This window comes from Hibiscus syriacus, unplaced genomic scaffold (assembly GCF_006381635.1).
Source record: "Hibiscus syriacus cultivar Baekdansim isolate YM2019G1 unplaced genomic scaffold, ASM638163v2 tig00002840_pilon, whole genome shotgun sequence".
NCBI classification, from domain to species: domain Eukaryota; kingdom Viridiplantae; phylum Streptophyta; class Magnoliopsida; order Malvales; family Malvaceae; genus Hibiscus; species Hibiscus syriacus.
In genome coordinates, this window is record NW_024061947.1 from 7,354,914 (window position 1) to 7,363,972 (window position 9,059).

A 9,059-nucleotide genomic window follows, 5' to 3' on the forward strand; every position below is an offset into this window, starting at 1 on the left:
AAATATTTCGACCACAGAAAAACATATAATGGAATCTGATCAGATATTTCACAATGTGTCTAGACTAGCCATTCACCTAAGTTTCACTACTTTCCAAGTTTGTATTTTTATTATACTAAAATAAAACGTGTTGGTCTATGCTTTTTAGTTAAATCTAATTAAAAAATATCAAAATAAATAACAAAAAATTGATATTTTTAAAATTTTGATTTTATATGAATAGAAGCGTCTAGCGACAATTTGCTGTCAAATGCCATAGCTTTTTCAAGGAAGTTTCCCTTGATGACTAATGCATGCAAGACATGGGAAAACATAAACTATTTTCTTTTCTGTTTGGAACGAAGGAAAGTAAAACAGATTGCGTACGAATACATAAACCAAGTTCCTCTGGGACCAGATTCCCCCACAAACAAAACAAAGCCATTACGATCATAGAAAGTTCATTTTTGGGATGAGCATCATCCGAACTTGTGAATTAACTCGAAACCTCGTCCAAAAGCTTGTATCTTCTTACCTTGTTTCTGAACACATGTCTTGTAATGAACCCACCGTTTGATCTCTCTTCCGATTTTGTTCTCCTAAGCTTTTCTTCTAGCCGAGCATTGCTTATTATCCTTCTTCGTGGCGATTTCTCCGGTGACGGCGACCTTTTCGTCACCCGCAGCCTTAAATCCTTGCTTCTTTGGCCGCCGCCTTTCATCCCTCCATGATTGTTATCATTCTCGGTCTTCTTCTTGTTCTTCTTGTTCTTCTTATTGCTATCGTCTTCCTCGATCTTGTCTTTCCATGTTGCTGAAGAGTTCGAAGAATTCTGAGACCTCTGATCCTTCGAATCCTCCTTTTGATCCAAACACCAATTACAAACTCTGTAAAACTCGGCTTTCGGATACAGATTGCTGCAGTATCTGACATAAATGGAACGAAACTCAATAGTATTAAAAAAGTCGAATTCATAAGATTTTAACTGAATAAAACAACATAAAATACATATAAAATATATAATCATCTAAAATTACAATAGATCAAATAAAAAAAACAAAGTCAAATGAATGATTCATTATGTTTTGTACCTGTGCTGAGATCTGAAATGGCAAATTTTGCATTGAAAAAGCTCCCGAGTTAAACCAGAATCACCACACATGCAACACTCGAGAAGGCTTGATTGTTGTGAGATCGATATGATATCTTGCTTGTTTTCTGCCATTTTTTTTTTCTTTCAAGAGGAAGGGAGAGGGAGAAGAAGACGATAAGAGTAGGAAAGAGCATCACATGAAACCATGTTTCAATGGAGTTTTATTGCAATAATGCATTAATGAATATATATATGTTGGATATCATTTTCCGTGTGTGAAAAGTAATATACTAATATCGTATACGTGTATATGTACACAAACACGTTAATTGATTTGCTTTTACATATTTTTCAATTAGGGTATATCATATGTTTTAGCATATTAAAATACATTCAACTAATGTAAAATGTGAACCCTTACATATAAATAATCTTTTTTGAATATATATTATATATATTTTATATGCAATCAATAAATTTATATAGGGAGGTAGAATATGTTTATATTAAGTAAAAGTTTTTAATTTTATGTTTGTTTTTTTAAATGGTTGAGATTAATATTATGAAACGAGAATATATTTACTAGAAAAAAAAATTTCAGTTTGCATTCATCCATACCTTAAAACGTGTAAAACTAAAAATTGTTCGACGAAATGTTTAGAAGAAAAAAATGATCCCTCATGTTATAATATATTAATCAATAGATTTTTCATGTTATAATATATTAATCAATAGATTTTTTCAGAAATAATGGGGTGTTTGGCAAACAACTGATAGTTGATAGTCGGTAGCTGATTCTAGTAGCTAATTTGACCAATTAATTTGATTAGCTGATTTGAGAAATTGATTTGATTAATTGTTTATATAGAAGTGTTTGGTAAAATTTAACTGATAGTTGATATGGGTAAAATGACAAATAAGGGTATGATACATTTAGTTGTTAAATACATATATGTTTTATAATACTTTAGTCTTTATTGAGATGAAATTATTCGGACAAAATGTTTTTAACAATGAATTAAAAATTCCTTAAGAAAATTAGTGAATATTTTTGAAAATTTTGAATATATTTTTTAAAATTTAATATTTACAAATATTAATCTTGTGAGATTGATACATACTATTAATTTTGTTTAAAATATCAACACTACATTTTTTACTTTCATGTTTTACTATATTTTCTTAACTAAAATATATTTGAGAATTTACAACTAAAAAATAGAATAATAAAATAAAATTTCAGCTTAAGTGTATTAAGATGAAGACTATTTCATTATATTAGGTTTTATGGTAAAGATGTAATTATGGAAAAAAAATAAGGTCAAATATATCATTTAACATTTTATTTTGCAACCAGCTCTTTCAAACAGTTGGATTTTTCGGCGTTTTCATTTTCATCTTATTTTGCAAAATAAACTTTTTTAAAAAGGTGTTTAGTATTTCGAAAAACCTTAAACACTGAGTAATCAATACATAATCACATTCAGTCCAGCCAACACCATTCAAAGCACTACAATCACACGGTTCAACAAAGAAAACACACCATCCATAAAAACAATAAAAAAGGCAACACAGATTCATAAAGCACGAGCTGATCGGAGACACTAGATACTTCCAGCACATTGCTGCATTATAAAATGGGACGAACCATGTTCGCTTTATCAATTTTCTACAGCAAAAGAAACGGAACTCAGCACGTCGCAATCATAACAGCAATACCATAATGATTAACGAGAACAGGGCAAGCACTGGTCTCCTTTGTGATGATCCCTCCAGAACTATTGCTACTTCCACTGTAAAACAAAAGAGAATTCAGGCCGAAGTTACAGGTTTCCGCCTCGAATCATTGAAGAAAACACACACACCGAAGAGGAGGGTTTCAAGCTCATTCTCCACTCTGCTCCACAATTTCAGCTCCTTTATTGGAAGACAACCATCACACTTCATTTATTCGACGCATATCATTAATAATGGGTAAAATAATAACAGCAACTCATGCAGCACGAAATCCCAAAGATTTGGCTTTGAGTTTCAAGGACTTCAGGTAATCAATAGCTTCTTCAAGAACCAAAATGGCATCCTTTCCCTCTCCATCTGGAATTATGCTTCGTAAAACACTTACAGTGTCACAAATTTTATCCTTTCTCATTTTCTTTCTCCCTGAGGATGTGTACACATCATAAGATGCAGGTTTCCAACCATTGACACAGCTGGAATCAGCATCATCCTGGTAATCTGAATGTATAGGATTAGCTGAAACAGCAGGGTCCAAAGGCAATGGGAAATAATCATTATTGTCACCAAGCAGTTTTCGTTTTTTCGTTAGTCCGGTAGTTCTAACGAAATCTTCAGTGCCTCCCACAAGTTGCTCATAGTGAGCCGTCATTGTACTAGGAGAATGATCTGTGCTCGCAACTTCTTCATCATCATCAGTATCATCACAATCATCTGAATAAAGCAACGCATTCAGTTCGCCAGTGTCCTCATGCATTTCACTTTTCACATCAGTACAATTGTCATCAAATGCATCTATTGATATTGGTCCAGACTGAACATTCGGTTTTACTTTAGCTATAGGATCATTCCAGCTAAAGTTACACGAAGGGATCTTTGAACCCAAAGAAGTCGGGATTTTAATAGGAGTTCCAAACACAGAACTAAAAACCACTGTTCGACCACCAGATCGATCAAAAACAAGGAATCTCTTCTGAGCACACTCAGACCCTACCTTGGGGGTAATGTTTTCCGTTTGATTTTCACAAGGGTTTACCGGGAGTTGTACTTTCAAGGAAGAGTTTGAACCAGGCACAAAGACCTGACGGAAGTGGGGTAAACAGTAAAACCGGCCACGATTTTCGTTATCTTGGCCAACCTGAAACTGAGGTAATTCGGTATTAGCATAAACCGGAAAAGTCCTAGTGGTGGAGACCATATTAGTGTCGAAGTTCATGAATTCAGTATTGGTTCTTTGCTGCCCCAAAGGATGTGGAGCAGCCAAAGAATTCAAGTTGTGTGATTGACAATCAACTTGCCTCTGAGGAAACTGAGATCCACAGTCTTCTCCCATCCAACCAAAACAATCACCTAGGAAAACAACCGAGTCAACTCGAAAACAATGTTCCAATAGAGATTCAAAAAACAAAGTACTCTTTAATACTTACCAGAAGTTGAATGCTGTAGCAGTAGAAATAGCAGTTTATTCGCAGTCTCTCTCAAACACAATGGGGAAAACTAGAACTCCAACTTAACTTGAATGCGGAAAATGTGGAAGGAATCTACGTAACAGGCTTAAGCAAATGACGGAAATATTCAGCCTGGCAGAAAAAAAAGACCCTCAAGAAAGGAAATCCAGTCAAGGCTTTGCACAAACTTTCTTATTCAATCATCAATGACAAAAAACAAAAAGAACAAGGTATCACATGTACTACGAAAAGATATATAAACCAATGAAATCCAACATCATCAGGCATAAGGGCATCTAGTTCTATCATAAAGGCTAGTAAAAACAGCATCAGATCGAAGTCACAGTTAACAGAAGGTAAACAAACCTGGCAATCCTGAAGAGGTTGAAAGCATGCTATAACTCTAACCACAATGACTGCAGTCCCCAAAATACCGTTTTCATACTTCAATGCCCGGAATCGTGTTTGGCTTGCAGCTTGGCACACCATAACTACGTCCCAAACCTTCAATATGGCACAAAAACAAGGATCTTCCCGACAATGATGTATTCGAAACCCCTATTATGTTAAATAGAATGAAAGGAAATAAAACTACAACTAATATGCCAACAAAATCTAAACTCTGGATTGAACTACTACTAATCTGCCTACCAAAATCAAAGCTCTTATAAATTTCAGAGATGGGATTGAAGCTATTCAACTAATCCGACGGACATAACATCGGACAACAATAAAATAAGTGGATCCAATGGAAGATATAGAATGATAAGACTACCAAAAAATGAAAATGTTCTAGAATTTGCAAATTACAGAATCACTCTGCAATACAAGTTCAAGGAGATAACTTTTGGAAACACATCAACAGAAACACTTAACCACCACCGCATGATGTTCCTATTTCCCAGTAAATAGCCACGTTCACCTTTCTTTGTAATACCACCACAAAACAACCTACTCCAAAACCTGCAATTGCCAACAGATTTGTTATTTTCAGCATCACATACATAATATTTTTTCTCACTAAAAGCAAGTCTATTAATCAATGAAAAACAAAATTGAAGAACAAGGGTATGATATTTTAAGTTATGTCATTATGTAGCCAGTCGAAGAGCCCGTTTTCTTATTTAATGTTATTGTTGAGATGAAGATATAAAGTTCTGAAACCTTTTGCATTACATCTGTTTTGAGTTTTCTATTATGTTTTGGTTTTCATCAAAATTTGTTTTCTCAATAACCAAATACATCAAACTTATAAAGAGAAATTAGATAAAACAATTTAGCAAAAGTTAATAAGAATACTATGAAGTACACTCTTAACTACAGAAAAAAAAATAGCTGAAAAAAATAAATGAGCTAAAAAACCCAGCAAGAAAATTAAAGATTTGTCACAAAAACCAATAAATCTAAGCAGATTGAAGCAAGATTTGCAAATGAAAACCATCAAATAAACTGGGAAAAAAACTTACAATAAGAGAACAAAGGAGAAGAAGCCCAAATCCTAAATCAACAAAACAAAAAGAAACCCCAACTCCAAATTGCTCCAATCTTTAAGCTTGACAGAGATTCAAGTCTGAAGCTTTGTTTATTTCCTTTTCGGCAGTGAGAAATAAAATAAAATGAGAATCATTACATATAGTCAAAAGGGTTGCAATTTAAGAGTACACAGAAGCTAACATTGTTAATATTAGGCTTTAATATACAAAACGTAACGGTACATTCCGTCATGCCGTCACAAATCATTAATATTCGACGTTGACTCATTTAAAATATTACGTGACTTATTTTTTAATTAAAAAATGATATTTGCAAATAAAAGTAAATTAAAAACAAGCGTTATAATTTTTTTACCGTTTAACCCATTAAAAATTTTCGCCATTCTTCTTCACTCTCTTCCCCCAAATTGATTTTACCCTAAATCTTTTCTAAAGGGATCGACATCGAAGCTTATTGTGATTTTGTTTGGTTGTTGTAATTTATTAAAGCCAGTGCTACTACTAGTAAATGCCTTCCCTCCAACTATGATTTTACTTGGTTTTTGTAATTTACAGTTCTACTTCCTGAAGCTCAACTGGTAACTGTAAGTGTGTTTTCATGATTTTAGATAAGTTTTAGATAACTTTGTTGCTTTCATTATAAAAAGGATTTAGGATTATCATAATGTTTACAAAGTAGATGAACTTTGAAATAGGTAAACCATACAGAAGCGTTAGGCTTTTGAATATATGAGTAATTTCTCAACAACAAAAAAACGTGAATTTTTATTTTAATAGTAAGTTTCCATGGATTCTTTGGATTTTAACATTAGGTAAATTATTTTGATTTTTACAGTGTGACTTTTGAAGGATACTTAAAGTTGAAGCAAGTCTTCTACAGGACCAACAAAGGTAATTTTTTTTGTCTTTTTCTACAGATTTATTTTTTGAAAATAGTAAAATATTTGATTAAAGTAGTAGCAGGTCTTCTATAGGACCAATATTCTTTAATTCTGTAACACAATGGAGGCAAATATAAAATTAATTGGTCTCAGGTTGAAGGCATAACATGTTGTCAAAGCACAATATTTAAATTAGTTGCAGGTCTTGTGCTGTGTTAAAGAATAATTTAAGTTTGACCATAACATGTTTATTAGCTGTTAAAATATTGTGACAGATATAATGCATATTGGTTATTTGGTTAGTGACAGATATAATGAATATTGGAATTATATGAACTTGTGGTTATTTGATTTTGTTTGTTAAATATTAGTTTGACCAGAAAATGTTAGTATTCTATTAAATGATTCTATTTATTAAATGTTAAAAGCAGTACTGATATGGAAATATTAGCAGGTAATTGATATTGAGGGTAGTGAAAATATTGGCAGTAGTGAAAATGCTGGCAGTGGGCCTGTTGGCATTGATAGATTGTTAGATGAAGAAAGTGATGACTTAAGTTATGATACCCAAGAGGAGAGTGAAGAGTTAGGTGGATATTATCTCTTATCTGATGATGATGATGATGAGATAAACTCCATCAGAAACAACTTTAAATTAGTGAAAATGAATATAAAAAATAGCACTCTCACTGCATCAAACTTAGAAGTTGTTGTTAATAAAGGTAATCGGGAGGTTAATGAAGATTCTGGAAATGTTGATTTGGGTGTAGCAGATCATGATGAAGAAGGTACTGGTTTGGGCTCAGCAAAAGTAAACGAGGCAGATTTACCTGGTCAAAACAGAAGAACTGGTTTGGGCTCAACAGAAGAAAATGAGGCAGATTTACTTGGTGAAAACAGTGAGGATGATATTGTTTACCTACATTCTTCAGATGTTGGGAGTTATGAGACTGATTCAGATGGAGATTTTGTATCTAAGAAGATTGGTAAGCTGTTTTACGATCCTTCAAATGTTGAACCTAGATTTGAACTAGGAATATTTTTGAAAATCACAAACAGTTAAAGGATGCTTTGTCTGCTTATGCAATAGCTCATAGGTTTGATTTTAAGTATTTAAAAAATAGAAAAGAAAAAAATTAGGGCAGTTTGTAAGACTTAAGGGTGTCCATTTTTTATATATGTCTCTTGGGATGATTTTTTTTACAGTTAAAACTCTAGTAATTGAACACCAGTGTTCTATGACATTTAAGAATCAAAAAGCTAATTTTAAGTTTATAGGAAAACATTTTCTTGGGAAGCTTAGGATTGTTTCTAATTTGAAACTGAGAGAGATGATCAAGCTTGGTAGAGGGGAGTTACATGTGGAGTTGAACAAACAATGTTGCATGAGAGCTAGGATGTGGCCAATGAACTAAATTAGGGGTAGTGTTGAGCATGAATGTAGTAAATTGTATGATTATGTGAATGTAGTAAATTGTATGATTATGTGAATGCATTGAGGACTGCTCTTTTCACGTAACAATTGTCATATCATCCTTCATCTAAAGACCAAATTTCACCATGAAGTACACTATCCAAGAAGTAAATAATGCTATCTTATAGAACAAAGTATTTGTCATCCTCTTTGCACATTTTTCTTTATATGATTTTACAATTTCCTTCAATTGTTGGTTTTCATTTTTCAATTTCTTATTTTCGGTCATCAACAACTCCAATTGAAATTTTAAATCTTCATCAATACATCCATTGTCTTCTTCATTGTCTACCCACTGAAAAAAATTACATCGATTCTGCGGTATACAAAAAATAATTAGGCTAATAAGTTAGCAAACTCTCAAAATTTCTTATAAAATCAAAACATACCTCTTTCACTTGACAACACCCAAAAAAAATTCCCTTTACTCCGTGGCTTATTCGAAATGCAAATGGGATATTTCATTCCACAATAACATACCACGACCCTAGAACCATAACGAGGCCTTGAACTTCCACTTGACATCTTCAATTTACTTTTAGAAAAAGGGTGGAGAAGGAGATTCCAAGAATTGATTTTGGGGGAAGAGAGTGAAGAGAAGGGGGAAATTTTTAATGGGTTAAACGGTAAAAAAATTATAACATTTATTTTTTATTTGTTTTTATTTGCAAATATCATTTTTTTAATATTAAAAAATAAGCCACGTGACATTTTTAATGGGTTAATGGCGAATATTAACGGTCCGTCACTGCGTGACTCATTCTGAGTTATGAAATGTAACGTTAGATACCAAACTGGAACGAAAAAACCTTAGGCACTAAACTAAAAAAATAGACATACATTGGACACCTTTTGTATATTAAAACCTTAATATTATAAAAACATCCTTGAAACGCAAAAAGAAAAAATGTTTTTTTATTTATAAAAGGCTTAATTCCCAAATAAGTGCCCTAACTA

General features: G+C 32.7%; 2 protein-coding genes across 5 annotated transcripts; both read right to left on the minus strand.

Moving 5' to 3' along the window:
• Nucleotides 1-303: 303 nt before the first annotated feature.
• Nucleotides 304-1,299, minus strand: LOC120153596. 2 transcript variants are annotated; one of them, XM_039165518.1, is made up of 2 exons: nucleotides 1,071-1,299; nucleotides 304-896 (listed from the first exon to the last, which is right to left on the minus strand). In XM_039165518.1, the coding sequence occupies exons 1-2, from the start codon at nucleotides 1,202-1,204 to the stop codon at nucleotides 476-478; spliced, it is 555 nt and encodes a 184-aa protein (XP_039021449.1). In that variant the 5' UTR covers nucleotides 1,205-1,299; the 3' UTR covers nucleotides 304-475. The 2 variants fall into 2 exon arrangements, with proteins under 2 accessions (XP_039021449.1, XP_039021445.1); XM_039165514.1 differs by having other exon boundaries at nucleotides 304-905; nucleotides 1,071-1,285.
• A 1,258-nt stretch (nucleotides 1,300-2,557) lies between these two features.
• On the minus strand, nucleotides 2,558-5,882 carry LOC120156060 (transcription factor bHLH145-like). 3 transcript variants are annotated; one of them, XM_039167487.1, is made up of 5 exons: nucleotides 5,721-5,882; nucleotides 4,621-5,217; nucleotides 4,234-4,386; nucleotides 3,584-4,156; nucleotides 2,558-3,520 (listed from the first exon to the last, which is right to left on the minus strand). In XM_039167487.1, the coding sequence occupies exons 4-5, from the start codon at nucleotides 4,137-4,139 to the stop codon at nucleotides 3,066-3,068; spliced, it is 1,011 nt and encodes a 336-aa protein (XP_039023418.1). In that variant the 5' UTR covers nucleotides 4,140-4,156; nucleotides 4,234-4,386; nucleotides 4,621-5,217; nucleotides 5,721-5,882; the 3' UTR covers nucleotides 2,558-3,065. The 3 variants fall into 3 exon arrangements, with proteins under 3 accessions (XP_039023418.1, XP_039023405.1, XP_039023412.1); XM_039167474.1 differs by having other exon boundaries at nucleotides 2,559-4,156; nucleotides 5,721-5,881; XM_039167481.1 differs by lacking the exon at nucleotides 5,721-5,882 and having other exon boundaries at nucleotides 2,559-4,156; nucleotides 4,621-4,812; nucleotides 5,206-5,218.
• Between the last annotated feature and the right edge of the window lie 3,177 nt (nucleotides 5,883-9,059).